Source organism: Rattus norvegicus, chromosome 6 (assembly GCF_036323735.1).
Source record: "Rattus norvegicus strain BN/NHsdMcwi chromosome 6, GRCr8, whole genome shotgun sequence".
Taxonomy (NCBI): Eukaryota; Metazoa; Chordata; class Mammalia; order Rodentia; family Muridae; genus Rattus; species Rattus norvegicus.
In genome coordinates, this window is record NC_086024.1 from 108,927,720 (window position 1) to 108,947,614 (window position 19,895).

The 19,895-nt window shown below is 45.9% G+C and overlaps 1 protein-coding gene and 1 long non-coding RNA gene across 9 annotated transcripts in view; one reads left to right on the forward strand and one right to left on the reverse strand.

Moving 5' to 3' along the window:
• The window catches only part of Zfyve1 (zinc finger FYVE-type containing 1), a 49,170-nt gene that overhangs the window by 11,658 nt on the left and 17,617 nt on the right, over positions 1–19,895 (reverse strand). For 7 of the 8 annotated variants that reach the window (NM_001106743.1, XM_063261729.1, XM_039112024.2 and 4 more), the window contains exons 3-5: positions 12,897–13,401; positions 7,561–7,775; positions 652–758 (exon numbers count right to left, since the gene is read on the reverse strand). In NM_001106743.1, coding sequence (NP_001100213.1) covers positions 652–758; positions 7,561–7,775; positions 12,897–13,401 — 827 coding nt within the window. Of the gene's footprint in view, positions 1–651; positions 759–7,560; positions 7,776–12,896; positions 13,402–19,516; positions 19,536–19,895 lie in introns of those variants that run through there. The other variant, XM_063261732.1, reaches the window with a different exon arrangement.
• LOC134479226 (uncharacterized) lies at positions 3,460–5,796 on the forward strand. Its single transcript, XR_010052278.1, has 2 exons — positions 3,460–4,278; positions 5,628–5,796. It is a non-coding gene; the product is annotated as an uncharacterized LOC134479226 (long non-coding RNA).

The window sequence follows — 19,895 nt, forward strand, 5'->3', positions numbered from 1 at the left end:
CTTAACCACCGAGCCATCTCTCCAGCCCATGGGTTTGTTCTTATAGAGAAAAATAATCCCCTAGGGTTACTGTCTATCACACAATTCTGTCCACAGTCAGGAATGAGTGTGGGGACCCTTGAGTGTGACCTGAATAAGTACTGTCACAGACAATGAAACCAACCAGTGCTCCAAGACACAGAGAGAAGCAGGCAACCCAGGTTCCTACTGAAAACTGGCTACACCAGAGGCCAATCAATCCACATCTACACCAGTCTTCGAGTCTTTCCTGAAGTGTACTCCTAAAGTCCTTAACGCTAAAGGGCAGTCTCCAGATAGCAGGATCACCTGGAACTTGTCAGAAATGCACCGTTAGGCCTTAACCCAAGGAATTAATTTTCTTAATTTTTAAATTACACACACCACAGATGTTGTAGGAGCAGAGGTCAGAGGACAACTTGTCAAAGTCAGTTCTCTCTTTCCCCCTATGAATGACAGAATCAAGCTCAGGTCATCAGGTTTAGCAGCAGGAACCTTCCCTTGCTCAGCCAACTTGCTGGCCCAAGCCTATCAGATTCTATAATTTAACTAGCAATCGGGTGACTGACCCAAGTCAGAAGGAACACGCCTCTGGTTCTAAGCTGGAGGATGGGCATGGTGCCTCTCACTTACCCACAGCTGAGGCAGAGTGAGGAGCAGGTGAAGTACTCATCTGGAAAAAATGAACTGTGCGCCATCTGGTCATCAGGGATCTCACCGCTGAAGCGGTCACTTAGTGCCTGCCAAAGAAGGAAGGTAGTCTGTGAAGGCCCTCAGGCAGCCCAGGCTCCAGCTCCCCCTTGCCTGCCTTTCTAGGATGGCCCCCTCACTCCTGCAAATACCACAGTGGAGAAGGGAGCCCCATACATAATAAACTCCTTACTCTCTGGACCTTGACCCCAACCTGCACCAACTCTCCCCACAGGAAGCCTGGGAGAAAGCAGTCCACTGCTTTTCAAAAGAGATCAAAAGCAAACAGTTACTCTTTTCCCTTAATTGCCTTGGAAATCACAAGTTTCTCTCCCACATGCAGCATTTTACTCAATGTTGACTGTGATCTTCATCACATATATTGACTGATGTTCACATCCTTTGGGAAAGAACTCAGACTCAAGGAGGGATAGGAGCCGAGAAACAAGCTGGGAGTGTCCTAGGCTTCCCTCCACTTTCTAAGCACTGGCTCCCCAGGAATGTAACTAGGCCACAAAACTCTCAACACAGAAAAAAGGTCATCTGTCCAACACAATTAAAAAAACAAATTTCCCAGTCACTCATCAACTCTGTTAACCTAAACGGCAGCAGATGGCCAAAGCAAACACTGAACTGGGAGCTGAGGTGCTTGAGGAGGGGAGAGAACATCTCATGTGCAGAGTGCTTCTGTTTCAAATCAGACCCCACTATCTGAAGTGCTCTTCAGCCTAATGATACAAACACTAACGGGCTTCCCAGGCTTTAGATCCTCCAGTGCCTTCTGAGGAGTCACTAACATCAGCATCCCAAGTCTGAGGCAGCCACACACTATGCAGGGAAGAGAAGGGGAAACAGTTGAAAACAGAAGCATATGGTATTATTCCTTCAGTGAAAACAGGAGAGATGCTGGGACAAGAGCAAGAAGGCAGACTGAGTGGAGGGAGCTTTGGTGGTGGTGTTTCTGAGACAGGTTCTCCTGTAGCCAAGGCTGTCCTTAAACTGACACTCCTGCCTCCGTCTGCCTAGTGCTGGGATTTCACGCATGAGCCACTATACCTGGTCCAAGATTAGGCACTGGACTTTAACTAGTTAGCTATTTATTGGGGGAGGGGAGTTGTTTTGCTTTTCCCTGGCTAGTCTGGGACTAGCCATGAAGACCCGAGTGGTCTCAAACTCACGAGACCCACCTAACTCTGAAGGGTGTGCCACTATGCCCAGTTTTCAAGGTTTTTAAAAAGTCTCACTCAATGAGAATTTGCTGAGAATGCATTAAAACCTAAATAAATTCTAACACAGCACTGCAAAAAAGTAAAATAGTTTTCTCTTCTTTTCAATAAAACCTTAACCTGAGCTGTAAGCTTAAAGGCATACAGCAGCATGAGGTGCAGTGTTGAGTGAGATCAGTGTAAGGCCAGAGTAGTAGAGACTGACACAAAAGCAAGGACAGAAGTGACCACAAACACCATTCCTAAGTGGCAGCAACCAAGTGGCAATCTTTGAGTCAGGCTAACAAAGACTTCAAAAATTCTGTCTGTCTGTCTCATCTCTCCTGTCTGAGCCATTCCTTCACTAGAGTAGAACCTGCTTCTTCCAGATTCCAATGTGGACTGTAAACTGACATATGTGCTGCCTGTTTTCCTTTGTTTTGGAATGGGCCATCCATCCCTCTACCACTTTCTTCATTAGCTCTCACAACAAACACCGAGTATCAAAGGAGCCCACCCATGTGAGACCTGTGGTCCGTTAGCAGCCGCTGCTGCTAGCATCTTCTTACTGGTTTTGATACTCAGGTGGCTTTCCTTTCTTCCTAAGCATTCTCACTGACAGACAGACAGCGCACAGGACCTGAGAGCCTTTCTCAGGCTGTATGCTTATAATCCCAGCACTGAAGAGGTGCAACCAGGGGACCAGAAAGTCAAGGTGATCCTTGTTTGAGGCCAGGCTGGACTAATGAGACACCAACTCAAACAAAACAATGGAAAAGAGCCTTCTCTCCTTACTGGTCTTCATGGCTGCTAGCACCTGCAGGTGAACACTTACCTGCAAACAAATGTTTATTAATCTAATGAAGTGTCACAGAGATACAACAGAAAGCCAGGGAAGGAACATGGAGTCTGCCCTACAGATGGTAGGGGAGAAACCAAAGAACAGCAACATTATAGCCTTGAGGGTTCTACAGCAGCTAGGTCAAAGGCTAACTTAAATACTTGTCTTTTTGTTCTGAGTCAGTCTCATGCATCCCAGTGTGACCTCAAATTTACTGTGTGGCCAAGGCTAACGCAAACTCCTTGATTCCCCCCACTTTCACATCCCAAGCCACAGCATAAAGGATGCCACTGGACTCTGTCATACTTGTTTCCTTCAAGATAAACAGTACCTGGCGAGCAATCACTATCTGGGCTGAATTCTGCGGAGGAGCTTGTCACCCAGCAAGGCTGACAGAACACGTTATATCATCCCAAGTGGCTCAGTTTACTACTCTGAAAGTTTTTTACAGAAATGGGGGTAGTGGCTACTCCTAGTGGTGCACAACTTTGGTCCCATCACTCTTGAGGCAGAGGCAAGTGGATCTCTGAGTTCCAGGCCAGCCAGGGCCGAACAGTGAGACCCTGTCTGAAAACAGCAACAAAAATGACCATTTTAAAGTATCTCTGAGCTTTTCATGAACCAAGCTGTGGCATTCCCCTCAAGGCAGTCATGCCCTTAGAAGTGCAGCCTTCTCTGACCCAGACACATTAACTGCTGACTTGTGTTGTCAAAGGCAACAGTAACCTCTTATGACATCAGAGAGAGAACTCCTACACAAACAGCCCCATCCCTTTAAATGCTGGGTAAGAGAACAAGCATGCCACTTCTTTGCCAAGTCACAGGCTGACAATCATATCCCCAGCCCTGACATGCTTCAGGACGACTTAGAAACATCAAGCACACGGGAAGAGAATAGTAACTATCAAAAACAAATCAACGGTAGCATATTTTAGATACAGGATGGAAAAACCGTCTTCCTTCTACTGTATTGCTTCCTAGTACAGACAGAACCCCCTACCTGACCCACACTAGCTCAGCCAGTACAAAATTCCCAGACCCAGCTCTGGGATGTGCAGGCATGAGGTCCTAGGCCCATTCCCTAGCACTAAAAAAAGATTCCAAACCTCACATCATTCCATAGTTCTTGGTCTCTCCTCCTCAGGTCTCAAGCTACAAGGGAAAGGCAAGGAAGGGCTTCTCTTGAGAGAGTCTGTCAAAGTATTTGAGGCAAAATTGGAGACCTGGTTGCCTGGAAACCAGATGATCTTGAACTTTAGTTGCCTTGGCAACAGTAGGGGACTTTCTATCGTACCTTTAAGGTTAGCTCCTTTTATCAGGAGCTAGCAGTAGAAGGCCTGGTTCCAAATGGATATTCTTCAATCAATGCTACCACCCTCTAGCAATAACTTCATAAATATTTAACAGATGCTTCCCAATTTGATGGAATTGGAAAATGAGTTTCAGGATCGGAGGCTAAAGAAGGTATCACATGACACCTACATGGCTTCAACCTGAAAATGCATCTCCTGGTTGTTCGGAACTGTAAGTACAGATATCCACTTAATTTTCAGCCCCCTTTGGTTCAGTGTTGATTCCCTAACTGTGAAAGCAAGTTCACAGGTATCTAGGCTGGTGCTACTGTGAACCTTTATGGAAGGAGTGGTTATCCCAACTAAGACTGGTACTGGGGACTGGAGAACACAATGTGTCCAGATGACAGGGAAAGTGGTCCCGTGAACAGGGAACCATTTTCAGGCACAAACTGGCGAGCCACTAGTAGCCCAGACATCACCAACGTGTTCAAACTGCAGCCAGTGATGCTCCCAGTGTTTCATCCCTTCTCATAAACCACATCTGCAAAGCTGCTCTTCCCATTCTAATGAATATGAGTGCATGTAAGAAGTGAGGGCAATTGCCTAATGTGTGCTAGGTCCTGGCTTCAATCCCCAGGACAAAAACCAGAGAGAACAAGGGAGTAAGGCCAGGCATGGTAGCATATGCCTTTACTCCCAGCAGACGCAGAAAGATCTCTGGGTTGATAGATAGAGGCCAGCCTAGTCTACAGAACAAGTTCGAGACCAGCCAGGGCTACATAGTGAGACCCTGTCTGTCTTAGTCAATGTTCTACTGCTGTGAATAGACATCATGGCAACTCTTATAAGGGAAAATGTTTAATTGGGACTGGCTTACAGTTTCAGAGGTTTAGTCCTTTATCAGAGCAGGAATCATGGCAGCACACTGGCAGGCTTGATGCTGAAGAAGTAGCTAAGAGTTCCACATCTGGATCCACAGGTAGCAGAAAAGTGCCAGTGGCCTGGCTTGAGCATTTGAAACCCCAAAGCCCAGTCCCAGTGACAAACTTCATCCACAAGGCCACATGTCCTAATCCTTGTGAAGTGTTGCCAAGCATCCAAATACATGAGCCTGTGTGAGCCATTCCTAATCAAGCCACCACACTATTTCAAAAAAGGAGGAGAAAGAAGAGGAAGAAGAGGATGGGGAGGAGGAAGAGGGGAGGGGGAGGAGGAAGATGGTGGCACATGTCTTTAATTCCAGCACTTGGGAGGCAGAGACAAGTGGATCTCTGAGTTTTGTTTGTTTTTTTTGAAATAAATTCTCATGTATCCCAGGCTGGCCTCAAGCTCACTATGTAGCTGAGCCTTGAACTTGTGATCTTCCTGCTTCTACCTCCAAAGTGCTGGGACTACAGGCATGTACCACCATGCCCAGCTCCCAGACTTCTAAGTTATACAGATTTCTCTTTGTGATTTTTTTCTTTTTAAAGGTTCTATAGATAAGAGTCTCAATCTGTAGCCTAGGCTGGCCTGGAATTCACTATGCAGACCAAACTGGCCTTGAATTTACAGTGATCCTTGTGCCTCTGCCTCCAGTGTATTCGGTGTACATGGATATACTACCAAACCAAGATGTTTTCCAAAGAAGCAAGTTAACTACTTCTGGCAAAGCTAAAGACCTGATCCCAGTACTGCAGGAGAATAGTGGCGCTCAAAATGGAGAGACTTACGGACCTGTGTAAAGTTTTAAATTACATTTATCTATAGACGTGTGTTTCTGAGGAGAGATGCACATGCCACATGTTCACAGGTGGTTCTGCCCTCCCACCTGTGAACCCTGGATATCAAACTTAGACCGCCTGGCTTCACTGTCAGCACTCTTACTGAGCTATCATACCAACCCACAGGTGACTTTATTTCTATACAAGAATTTGCAAAAAACATCTCAAAAACAGCTTAAGGGACACAATTCACAATTTGTGCAAATTATCCAGGTGTAGTGATGTACATCTGTGATCCCAGCCCTGGGGTGTGGGGACAAAGCCAGGGAAATGGAGAAACTGAGGCTAGCCTGGACTACAGGGGCTTTAAAACAAAACTCTAAAAGTATGAGCTCACTCACTGTCTAGACTGCACCCCAATACACCAAGCATATGGACATATCCTGGAGTATGTAGGCCAGGCCCACCTTGCTTCATGGCATCCTCTGTCCCACCATTCCCAGGTCCCCTTGTCCATCCTCTGAGCCACTGGGTATCCTCAGCACAGCTACAGTCTCCTGGCCAGTGCCCCTCTTGCCTGCCTGCAAGAGCTTAAATGTTATCACTGCCTCAAGACTCTGCTCCCAGGGTTGGGGATTTAGCTCAGTGGTAGAGCGCTTGCCTAGGAAGCGCAAGGCCCTGGGTTCGGTCCCCAGCTCCGAAAAAAAGAACCCAAAAAAAAAAAGGTCCCCCTGCTCCCTTTCTACTGCCTACTGCCCTGGGCCTGTGAGCATTTGACAGTGTTGAAAAGAAATGGTTTACTCAAAGGAATGAGCTGATGAGTTTAGTACAGAGAACAGTGAATTAAAATACATAAAATGAAGATAAAAGATTATATTGAAGTCAAACCTTGATGGAAAAAGGACAGAAAAAACCAAATTATGAAAATATTTAAATAGGATTACACATGTGACTGTGTGACACACAGTAGTTAGAAAATAAAATACACAGCTGGGTGGTAGGGCCTTCTGGGTGTAAGGCCTGTCTTACAAAGCAGCAAGCAGCCTCCATCAGAACATGGACAGCAGCTTTACAAAGGATGTCATTTCTTATGCTAACAAAACAGCAGCTTGATTCTACTGCTGGCACAGATCCACAATGTGCCTGACTTACAGGAAAATGATAGGTTTTTGTTTTATTTTTAAGACAGGGTCTCACTATGTGCCTCTGGCTGGCCTGAAACTCACTATGTAGACCAAGATGGCCTTAAACTCACTGATCTGTCATCTGAGAAAATAATTCTCAAAGATGGATTTCCCAAACATTAGCCCAATACCACGTATGTCATGTATGTAGGTAACACAGAAATCATCCCCTTTGCAATTTTTCCCCAATGTTTCAGAATCTGCTCTGAAGAAAATCTCATGCAAAGATCCTCCTAAATACTCCTGTCTCATAAACCCCAAGTGCCCTCAGACTTGACAATCAGCAGCCAAAATGTCCTTGAACTTCTGATGGTCCTGTCTCCACTTCCTCAGTGTCCAGATTATAGGCATGCACCACCATATGTCCAATTTATGTGGTCCAGGGGAGCCGACCTCCAACAGGAGCAGTCTACCAACTGAGCTATGAGCTCCTCACCCGTTACCAACTGTCTTATGGACTCAAGATTCCTTCCTACCAGAGCACCTGACAAGACAAGGCATAGGCGTGTGCCTCCTCCACTCACACATGCCCTCTGTGCCGACTCATTCCAACACAGGCCTCCGAGCACCAGCCTAGGAGTACTGGGGACTGATGAGAAGTACCCAGGGCGGGAGCCAGCTGACCTTCAGGGCTTTGAAGATGACCCCTGGGTGCCGAGGAGACCTCGTAGTGTTGTTCTCTAGCAGCTGTTCCAGGGCACGCCGAAGCCCAGAGAAGTCTGTGGGGGGATTGTATGTCCTCGTTCCCTTGTAATGAATGGAGCTAAAGGCTTCAGGGAAGCGGCCCAGCTTCCTGAACCGGTCCTGGATGAGCTTCTCAGGAGCCTCTGAGGGGTGATCTGTATAAGCAGAAAGGCATGTGCATAGTGAGTGCCTTTTTTGAAAACGAAAGTTACCTACCTCTCACTGGAGAAGATACATTTTAACTCTACATAGGTAAAGCACAGACGGGCACAACTACCACGTGGTTAGAATTATTGTACTTGTTTGGCTGTCTGAAAAGGAGCAAGAAGAAGGCAGGGCATCTCACAAACAGGCACTGATTACATGGGTGTGTGATTCATTGCCTTACACACTGTGATGTAATGTGCACTCGTCTGCATGTGTATCATAGAAGAATTTTGAAAAAGATTTACTGGAAGGAAAAGGTAGACCCGTCAGCATAAAAGGAAAGACGAACACGGCCTGTGTTTGTCCATACTTTCTGTGACATCACCCTTCCTACACAGCTTGCTTTGTAATCGCTTGTTACACTATTCACCGAAGAAGCACCTTACTCTTTTAAGAACAGTTGACCGGCCTGCAGATATATGTAACCAGTTGTTTACTAGTGAGGACTCAGTATTATGCTGAGAACTCTGCTCTTGCATCACGAAGCTGCAAAGCTATGACAAGCTAGCAACACAGGGGAGTGGCCTGTAACAGGCTCAGCACCAACCGATCAGCAGCCAGAGGATGGGCAGTCAGTGAACCTTTTAGAGGTAAAGGGTTGTTTGCACAGAAACTTTAGATTAACTTCCTTTAACGCTGTACCAAAAGCACTCAAACATTAGAGATGTATTAGTTCACATTTTAGGAGAGAGTCATTAAACAGCAGCCATCATGATCCTGGACTTATTCCTTACACTCAGTTCCTGCTGAGACTTGAAAGAAATAGCGGGAGGCATTCGTCCCTGCCTTCTCCCACAGCAGCCCAGGATCCTGACCCGGCCCTTCCCTTCCTCCCAATGTCTCTGCATGTCTTTCCTGAGCTTGCAATCGATGCTCTCCAAAGACTTCATTCTGCTCATCTACATAACATAATCCAGCCAGGGCATCCCTAAATAAATCTCCCAAGTCAGAAATGATTTCAACAATGTCCTGGTTTGATTTCTGTTGTTGACCAAAAGCAATTTGGGGTGTGGGGGGTGGCAAAGTTTACTTTCTTACACAGCCAGGGCCCACCTACCTAGGGATGGCCCTGCCTGCAGTGGGCTAGACTCTACACATCAATTAGCAATCAAGAAGACAAGGTTTGGAGCTGGAAAGATGGACCGGTGGTTAAGATCACTAGCTGCTCTTCCAAAAGACACAGGCTCAATTCCCAGCACCCACATGGCAGCTCACAATGGTTTGTAACTCAAAGTCCCAGGGAATCTGACACCCTCTGTATTAACATGCATGTGGTAGATACGTTTACATGTAGGCAAAACAACCACACACTTTTTGGGGGCAAGGGGGTAAAGAAAGAAAATAGGGGCTAGAGAGATGGCTTGTGGTAAAACTCTGTGGTAAGGCAACATTGACTGCTATTCTGGAGGACCCAGGTTCAAATCCCAGCATTCACACGTTTGGCTAACAACACCCTGTAACTCCAGTTCCAAGAGCATCTGACCCCTCTTCTGGGTCCCGCAGACACTGCTGGTTTATACATACGGTATGTAGATTTATGCATGAAAAAATCCATACACATAAAAATAAATCAAGAAAATGCCCACAAACCAGTCTGTTCAAGCCAGTTCCCCAGCTGTGACTCCCTCTAACAACCCTGGACTGTCAAGTTGACTTCTGAACCTAGCCAGGAGAGCGCTTAGCTTTCACACTTGCAGATTCAAGATGCTCCTTTCTCAGACCTTGGCGAATATTCCAAATCTGAAGCCTCCAATCCTACTTCTAGTCCCAAGCATTTTGGGTAAGGAATACTCAACCTGTCGATCATTTCTTATTAAACTCCCACCAGCACTCCAGAAAAACAGCAAAAAGATCAAACAGAAATCGGCAGCTGAACAGCTGTGAGGCAAGAAAAATGCAACGCCCCATTTGCCCACATGCTGGCACTCCTCCTACCCTGCTGCCTCGCTCCATCTTGTTTGTTTGTTTTTTAAAGATTTATTTTATATATGTGGGTACACTGTTGCTGTTGGTGTCTTCAGACCACCAGAAGAGGACATCAGATCTCATTACGGATGGTTGTGAGCCACCATGTGGTTACTGAGAATTGAACTCAGGACCTCTGGAAGAGCAGTCAGTGTTCTTAACCACTGAGCCATCTCTCCAGCCCGTATTGCTCTATCGTAAGGCTTTAAGAAGCCCTGTTGCTCCAGGAAAGGCTCCAGATATCAGAATTGGAAGCTGGTGTTCCAGCCTCAGTTCTGCAAGGGCCTCCTTGGTTACAGACAGCAAGGAGTCCTCTGACCTGTCATCTGAGGCTGCTACACACAGCGGCCTACATAGCACAAAGCAAAAGGATGACTTCTAGGGCCTGGCTATTTCAAAGCCTAAACTGGTAATTAAACCTGGCCCCTAGGGGTTGGGGATTTATCTCAGTGGTAGAGTGCTTGCCTAGCAAGCACAAGGCCCTGGGTTTGGTCCCCAGCTCCAGAAAAAAAAAAAAAAACAAAAAAAAAAAAACAAAAAAAACCTGGCCCCTAAGGCTGTAGAGACCCAGAATGCAGGGCTGGGCAAGGGGGATGCTTTGAAATACAGACCTGACAGGGGATATAGGTCTCCCTCAGAGAACTGACCCAAGGCCACCCATGGTCTGACCCTCAAGTGTCTCCAACTCCCCGAGCACACACTAGCTATGCTGTGCTGTCTCCGCTCTCTACTAGCCCTTCAACACCTCTGTGCACCAGACATCCGCCTGGCCCTTTAAGACAGACGGGAGCAGTGAGCAAGGGAGGCAATGCTTCTGCCTTCATATCACTTCCATTTCCATGGAAAACACCAAAAACAAGTAAGCACACACAAGATGATTCCAGATTCGGAGAGAGTATCAGCACTAGGGTGCAGAAAGGACCACGGCATAGGAGGTCAGGAAAGGTTTGGCCCAGATAAGGTAGCTGGGGCACAGAGGTCCAGACAGACAGCATATCCCGAAGTGAGAACACAGAAAACATGGTACAGTCAGTAGTAGGGAGCAGTGTGTGTGTATCCACATGTGCATATGCAAAATATATTTACAGACACACACACATACAGATGCACGCACACACTGTTTATACATACCTATAAACATGCACACACACACACATTCACACATACACATGGGCAAGCACAACACAGAGTGAGGAGAGATAGGGTCAGGGGAAATAACAAATGGCCAGACACATTGGCAGGGGTGAAACAAACACCTTTGAGTTTAGATTAAATTTCATTTTATTTTTTAATTTCTGAGACAGGGTCTCAATGTGTCAGGCTGGTCTCAAACATTCAATCCTCCTGCTTCAGCTTCCTGAGTGTCAGGATGTGCACATGCTCATATCCAGCTACTGGATTGTTTTTCCCCCCTTGGCTTCTATTATATTTTGATGTAACAGAAAGCAACCAGGAATATCACAAGCCACGGTATCTAAATTATAACTGAAGCTTTTATTCCAGAGAGCCTTCTGGAAAGACAAAGAATGCATCCCAAGGGCTGACACTGCAGTTCCCTGCATATAGCTGCTCCTGGGAAACTGCCAGGGATTTGCTCCCCCAGCACATGCTTTCCCGCTCCTCTGCCTAGCCAAGGCTCAGCTTGCAGGCATCGCTTCCTCTTTCCTAGATGTGTGGTCCCGCCTCTCTATTCCCGCAGCTTCAGGGCCTACACAAGCTACAGAACAGAGTACTGGACGGTCTGTGCAAGTAGACCAAGGGTATAGGCTTTAGCTCTATTCCTCTCTGCCTAGCACACAACAAGTCCTTTCTTGACTGAATGGACAGACATGAACAGTAGAACTGCTCAGGACCAGGTCACTACCCCACATCTAAGAACTATATTGTTGCACCTGATAACCCTGCTCTAAATTTCTCAAAGAAGCAGAAACAGCAGGATAGTTTGCAGATGCACTCCCCACTCACACCTCCATAGGTTCCATTCCCTCTCTCACACACAGACGTAAGTCATGCCGACTCCTCCACCTGAGAACCACTCCAGCTGTTTCTGGTTTTGTTTTGTTTTAATTTTTCATGTTTATTTTGAGAGAGGGTCTCACTGTGTAGACCAAGATGGCCTCAGACTTACAGCAATTTTTCTGGGTCTGCCTCTCAAGTGTGGGGTTACAGGTGTGCACTGCCACATGTGCCATTTGCACTGTTTAGGATTTAACCAGGGCCTCTAGCATTCGAGGCGTCTGGTTTCTTTCTTACATTTACCCCTTCTCTAAAGAGTCATTCTCATCAGTACACCATTATCTCAACTATTTAAATATTTTAAAAGGGAAGTTCTTAGCAATTCCACATGAGCCGCCAGCTACCACTTTATAGTCCAACTTTTCTCCCTCTACGGAACTCCTGGCAAGAATTCATTCAACATATTCACAAGCTTATATCAGTGCCTTGTATGTTAGCTCTCTTCTTTTTTTTTTTTTTTCTTTTTTCTTTCTTTTTGGAGCTGGGGACCGAACCCAGGGCCTTGCGCTTGCTAGGCAAGCACTCTACCACTGAGCTAAATCCCCACCCTTGCTTTCTGGATTTTTTTTTTTTTGTTTTTGTTTTTTTGGTTTTTTTTTGTTTTTTTTGTTTTGGAGTCAAGAGTTTCATGTAGCCTATGGTAGCCCTGACATAATGTAGGTAAGGATGGCCTCTACTTCTTGAATGCTAGGCCTACAGGCATGCACCATTATACTTGCCTTTCTTCTGTTTCAATGTGCCACCAGTCTCACTATGTAGCCCAGGTTAGCCTCAAATTCACAATCCCCCTGCCTCAGCTTCTCGAGTATTCAAATTATAGGTATATATCACTCTGCCTAGCTCTTCTAGTCTCTCTTGAGCCCTCTCTGAAGCTCTCACCATCAGCATCCCAGGGAAACAGACCTCATCCCAATCTCCCAGGACCCTTAGTCTACTGTACTGGTTGATTATTCCAGCCTTCTTGAACATTTTCTTGAGTCTTGCCCGGGTCCAAGTTTTTTCTGGGCATTACCATCACCATACTGCCTCCCAGAGGCCACCTCCTATGCATTAAAAAGCCAGTCTGTGACACACCGCTGTCTACTCACCAGAACCCAGAAGCTGAGTGTGCACAGTCTCGTGGAAAATAATGACTGCAGGGCCCAGAGTGGATAAGGGGACATCCAGGCCACAGCGTGCAGTGGTAGCCTTGAGTTCCTTGGTAAAGTGCTTCAGGTAAGCTTCCGAGGCATCCCCAAGGAATTTGAAGAGGTCATTGTGCAGCCGGTCTGCATGAGTTCGATAGATGACCAAGTCTGAGATGGCCAGGACCTTTAGCAGCAGCCGTGTCCTCTGGCTCAGATTCACGGTGGCCCCCAAGAGCCCTTCTGTGTCTATCACTGCTACCTTATGGACTGGGTCATGGGCTGCCCACACTCCCACAGTGCAGGACTCCTGAGCAGGGGACGTTTTGAAGACTTCTCGGCCATGGAAGAAAGTGTGGTTGAGGGTATGGGACTTTCCATCACCAGTATTTCCAAAAATGGAAACCACCTTGAGATGCTGGTCAGGCTTACAGTCCAATTTCCTAATAAAGTCCTCTTCATTTGTTACCTTCAAAAAAAGGAAGACAATAAAATATAGAAGCTGGAAAACTAATGCCTGTAAGAAACACAACTGTTTCCCGGGAACAAGACCTTTTCTGACTCATCAAAATGGAAGGAAAAGGAAGTCTCAAGACAAGAGCTGCTCATTAGCAAATGGTTTGCGGAACCCTCTGAAGCTTCAGTCGGGGGAGAACTTGGTAGTCATGAAAGCTAAAACTGGGGCATGAAGCAGTTTGATGATTTAAAGTTCTGGCTGCTCTTAGTGAGAACCTGAATTTGGTTCCCAGAACCCGCACTGAAAGGCTAACTTGCTGTGACACTAGTCCTAGGAGATCAAATGCCCTCTTCTGGTTTCCACAGGCACCTGCATTCTCGTACACACACACACACACACACACACACACACACACACACACACACAGAATCAACAACTGAGAAACAAAACTTTAATAAAGAGCTCAATCTGTAAAGTTCTTAAAAGAAAACATGTTAATCATTGGGTTAGCCAATCGTTTCTAAAAAGAAGTAAATTAATAGCTTAAGACCATGTGCTACAAAGTTGCGAAGACAATGGAAGATGGACTAGAGGATTGGCTCAGTGACTGAGAGCACTGGCTTTTATAGGACCTGAGTTCAGTTCTCAGGATCCACACAGCAGCTTAGAGCAGCCCATAACTGCTTTCAGAGGCTCTAAAAACCCTCTCTGGCCTCCATGGGCAGCAGACAGGCACTCGGTACACAGCCAAAACACCCACGTATAAAATAAAAAAATGCAATAAAGAAAAGGTGACATGCAAGACCCCCATGACTCAGAAATTCTATGTGTAGGTTTACATCTAGCAACTGAGCACACAGAACCTCTCCATATATGAATACAAACAGCAGCATTAGCCATACCAGCCGAAGCCAAGGCAGCCCAACACCGGTCGGTCGACTGGTGAATGAATGCGCAGACTCGGCATGTCCCACAACGGCTATCATTTAGCCTTGAAGGAGGCTGAGCCTCTGCCCGACCACTACTGCCATTTACAACTATTATCTTCACCTTTAAGACATTTCTCACATGTGCCTTACTCTGACCTGATTCTGTAAAACTTTCTGGGGTGTGTGTGCTGAACGTGCGTGTGTATCCGCCATGGCATACCATGGAGCGAGTCAGAGAGCCACCTCAGGTGTCAGTCTTTGCCACGCCATGGTTGAGATGAGGTCTCCCTGTTCATCTCGGCTTACAGCAGGCTCACCAGCCTGGAGGCTTCCAGTGGGTCTCTGGTCCCTGCCTCCTTCCATCTCCCCACAGCAGCACGGGGATGACGTGCACACTACTGTACACGGCTTCTAAGTATTCAAACATCCTCATACTTGTACAGCAAATGCCTTACCCACTGCTGATTTGGCCAAAAATGTTTTTTTCTTGAGACAGGGTCTACCTGTATAGACCTGGTTGGCTTGGTCCATATTATGTGGACCTGTCTTGCCTCAAACTCACAGGTCCACCTACCTCTGCTCCCAGAATGTTGGGATTAAAGGTGTGAACCACCTAAAATTTTAAGGTTTTTTTTTTTAATTTAAAAATTATTTTAGGGGCTGGGGATTTAGCTCAGTGGTAGAGCGCTTACCTAGGAAGTGCAAGGCCCTGGATTCGGTCCCCAGCTCCGAAAAAAAAGAACCAAAAAAAAAAAAAATTATTTTATGCGTATGGGTGCTTTGCCTGTACGCACTGTGTGTGTGTGTGTGTGTGTGTGTGTGTGTGTGTGTACACGAGTGCACTAACACATCATGGAAAGCATGGTGCTTCTGTTGAAGGGGTTGGTTCTCTCCTTTCACTGTGTGGGTCCCAGGGATCACACTCGGGCTGGGAAGGACTGGAGGCTAGCACCTTCGCCTGCGTCTTCTCCCTGTGTCCTTGCTCACACACCTTCAGCGGGGGAGGAAATGCTGCAGTGAGACTATGTCTGCCCATGGCTGAAAAGCACATACGCACTACACACAATAATGTCCTCGGACCTAGAGTTGAGGTGCTGTTTCTGTACTGACTTGTTTGACTGGTTAGAAAAGGTCTGAGAAGAGCTTTGGGGAGGAATTACACATCTGAAGAACTATCTGGAAAAATGTATCCTAAATCATTTCAGTTACTTTTTCAGTGGGAAAAGTAATTACAAGGCATATTCTCCTCAGACTCGCACTAGTCTTTTATCTAAATCCCACCTACAACAAACCTCTTACTGAATCAGAAGTACATGAAATTAACATGATTACATCTGTCTTAGTGTTTCCAGTTCTAATTAAAAGAATTTATGATATTTTGTAGTACAAAGTATTTTTATTTGCAACCCAATACTCTAAATATGTTTATGAACTGGACAAATGACAGTTTTGCACACACGTATCATCCCCCAAACAATAACTACAAATGTTAAAATAAAAATATTCTCCCTATGAAAATAATAAAAGCCAAAAGGGGACACAGTTGTAAACATCTACAATCTTGTTCCTTGAGAGACTGAGACAGCAGGACCACTTGCTGAAGATCAGCTTGGTCTAAGATATTCAAAGTTGGGCTGGAGAGATGGCTCAGTGGTTAAGAGTACTGACTGCTCTTCCAGAGGTCCTGAGTTCAATTCCCAGCAACCACATGGTGGCTCACAACCATCTGTAATGAGATCTGATGCCCTCTTCTGGTGTGTCTGAAGACAGCTACAGTGTACTGATATATAATAAATGAATAAATCTTTAAAAACAAAAACAAAAAAAAACAAAACAAAAAAAAAAAGATATTCAAAGTTTCAGACTAGCCTGAAAAGTGCAAGTCTACCTGAAAATTTTATGGTATGTATGTATGTATGTATGTATGTATGTATGTATGTATACATGCATGTATGCATGGCAAGATGGCTCACTGGAGCCAGGCACAGTGGTGCACACCATTAACTCCAGCACTCAGGAAGCAGAGGCAGGTGGTAAGTTTGAAGCCAGTCTGGTTTACACAGTGAGTTCCAGGACAGCCAGGGCTACCCAGAAAAACCCTGTTTTTAAAATACCAAGAAAAAAAAGGCTCATTAGAAGCCCTATATACTGAGTTTAACCTCGGACCCACAGTAAAAGAAGGCAACTTCTCAAAAGTCACTAGTGGCTGTTGTAAGGTCACTGTGGCACATGTACACCCACATACATTTATTACACAAATACAATAATACCAACATGAAATTTTCAACAATTTCATCGCCACCAAAAACACTTAGACAAAAATGTCCAAAAACCCATGACATAAAAATAAACCAATATGCTGTAGAGGTGGCTCAAAGGTTAAGAACACTGGCTGCTCTTCCAAAGGACCCGGGTTCAATTCCCAGTACCCACATGGCAGCTCACAACTGTCTGTTACTCCAATTCCAGGACAGCCAAGAAACCTGACTCAGAACACAGAACTCAGAACACAGAAACACTGACTCAAAACTAAACAACTATTGGTATTTGCTTGACATGCTAAAAGGAAAAAAGAAACCTAAGTACCAACACATGCTAAACAATGAGATTGAATGAGAAGAACCAGACAGAACAGCCAGATATTGTGTGATTCATTTGTGTCAGATGTTCAGGACAATCCACTTCACAAGTCAGGAAGTAGATTAGTGACTGCCAGCAGCCAGAAGAGGAGGAAACAGGGAGAGGCTGTTAAAGGACAAGGTCTCTGCTTGAGGTGATAGAATGTTCTGGAATCAGATGGTGTTCTGGCTGCAGGTTTTGATTATACTAAATGCACTCAATTCTCTTTCATCATTCATTTGTGGTGCTGGGGAACAGACCGAGCATGGGCTTTCAGTGACCTGCACCCTCTAAAAGACCAATCTAGATTGAGGGTCACATCTAGTAGTCAGGACTGTTTGCATGGTCATGGCCCCATATCCTCACACTGAAAAGGCAACTTTAAGTTGAGTTCCGTTTTAATAAAGTTGTGATATTTTAAAAGTTTACCGTTATGACTTCATACATTCATAACCCTCATGACAACTGAAAGAACATGTAGGGCTGATGGCTCGCTCACTTGCCTCCACCCTGGTAACCAGAGGTGTCCTCTAACCACCTCCTCAGACTCCTCCTCACATGCGCTCTCAAGAGCCAGCATTCACATATACATACATGCACACATAAAGACACGCATATCTCTCTCTCTCTCTCTCTCTCTCTCTCTCTCTCTCTCTCTCTCTCTCATTTAGGACGCAGGAACAACACAGTGCTAAAACTTGAATCCCTCTCAGCCCTGCCCCTTAGACTTTCCACAGACCTGAACACAGCAGCATTTGATCAGCTTGGGGCCAGGCTACTTGAACTGCCTGATCGCTCTAAAAAAACAAGAGATCCAAAAGCTAGCTAGCATGGTAGCTCAAATCTATAATCCCAGCACAGAAGAGTTGGAGGCAGGAAGACTATAAGTTCAAGACAAACTTGGGTTACACAGCAAGACTCTCGCAAAAAATTAAGTTAAAAATGTGTGTGTGTGTGTGTGTGTGTGTGTGTGTGTGTGTGTACACTGTAATGATCTTCAAACACACAAGAAGAGGGCATTAGACCTCCTTACAGATGGCTGTGAGTCATCATGTGGTTGCTGGGAATTTGAACTCAGGACCTCTGGAAGAACAGTCAGTGCTCTTAACCACTGAGCCATCCCTCCAGTCCCAGTTAAAAACTTAAGTGGCCAGGTGTAGTGGCATGGACATTTAATCCCAGTTCTGGGGAAAGAGAGGCAAGTGAATCTCTCTGAGGCCAGCCTGGTCTACAGTTTCAGGGCAGCCAGGGCTACAATATAGAGATTCCCTGTCTCAAAAAACAAACCCCCCCCCCCAAAAAAAAAAAGTGACAAAGAAGAGTCCATTTGGACCTGGATCATTCAGCCAGTCTGGTTCCAAGTTGCTAAGGTGGCCAGCAAGACACAAACAAAAGCCCCATAAATTCCCACTAGTAAGGAGTCAGCTAAGGTCAGGGTAGCCAGCTTGTGCTATGTGCTCTAACAGTCCTGAGGCAAGAAAGCCTAGGCCTCCAGTGTCTCCCCTGAAAATCTACCTCATCAATCCAGAAAGAGCAACTGGTATCTAGAGTGTTTAAGAGCAGTTGTTTAGGTACAGAATTAAGTGTTTCTGCCTTACCAGTAAATGATGTGCATAATATATACATAAGCCAGGTGTGCTTACACAGCTGCAGTCTCAACACTCAGGAGCCAAGGCAGCAGGAGCTCAAGTTCAAGGTCAGCAAAGCTACTAAGATCCATCTCAGAAAGCAAGCAAGCAAGCAAAGTACACACACACACACACACACACACACACACACACACACACACACACGCGCGCGCGCGCAACATCTCTGTGTATATGCATATATGATAACATATGCATATAAGCTAACAGCTGGAATCTTATCTGGTATTTAGTATGCTGAGACCTACTAACCACGTATGCTCTTCTATTGGGTCGTGTCTGGACCCTGAAAGCAGACTCAGAAAGAACTCAAAAGCCTTGTTAGGTTTGCCTTCTGATGGTCTATGAGCAATCAACATATGCTAAGCAGCTTTTTTCTTCTGTAAAGTAAGGACATAACCATTTTAACCTCCACTGGAAAGCAGAGGCTAATTAAATGAACAGATGAGGAAAACCTGCTTGGCAAACACGAAGGCAGGCCTCACCCTTCTGTCTTTCACATTACTTTGCTCCCTGGTAACACTCATAAACAACCTGTGGACAACTTTTCCCGAGCCAGAAAGGACTCAGTTGCCTTCATTTAGGTGGCAGGAAGACCAGTTTTCAAACTAGGAAAAGCAGAGGTCAAGGAAGAGGTCAGGGCACAGGAGGCTGCGGCTGGATGATCAGGGCTGCAGAGGAGCTCTGGGTCAGCCATGACTTCCTGGTAAGACCACATCTCAGAAAGAAAAAAAGATAGATTCCCTTTTGTAGGGAAGGAAAAAAGGCTCTGGAAGGCCACAGCCCAGCTCCAATTCTAGCCTGTTTGCTCACACTCATCCACCCCATCTTCACCCCATTTCAGAAGTGAGCCACCTTTGTCGCCCCACCCAATTCTGATGGTCTAAAACAGCCCTTGGCCCTGAAACAAAGCAAAAGCAGGAGCAACATCACCTTTGCTCCTCCTGGTTCCCGGACTCTGAGACCTCAGGCGAGTCAGCAGCTCCCAGGTTCCACCCAGAGCTGAGCCACTGCAGGGCCTTGAAAGAGCTACTTCACTAGGAAGCCTTCGGGACATTAGATAACAACTGACTGCCCAACCCTGTGGGGACACAGAGGACTGCCTCAGATAAAGTACTCTCTAAGATAAATAGCAAAGGGCATAGCCCAGTGTGTGGCACAGAGGGAGAGAGAACAGGAGCCATTATTACTTAGAATCAGCCCCTGGGAAAACACCCAAGTGTGCTGCAAGAGCGACCAGGCTCCCCTTGCCTGTTACCCAGACGTCAGCAACTCAGCAGCGTGGCCAGACCTAACCAGCTCCACCCAAAAT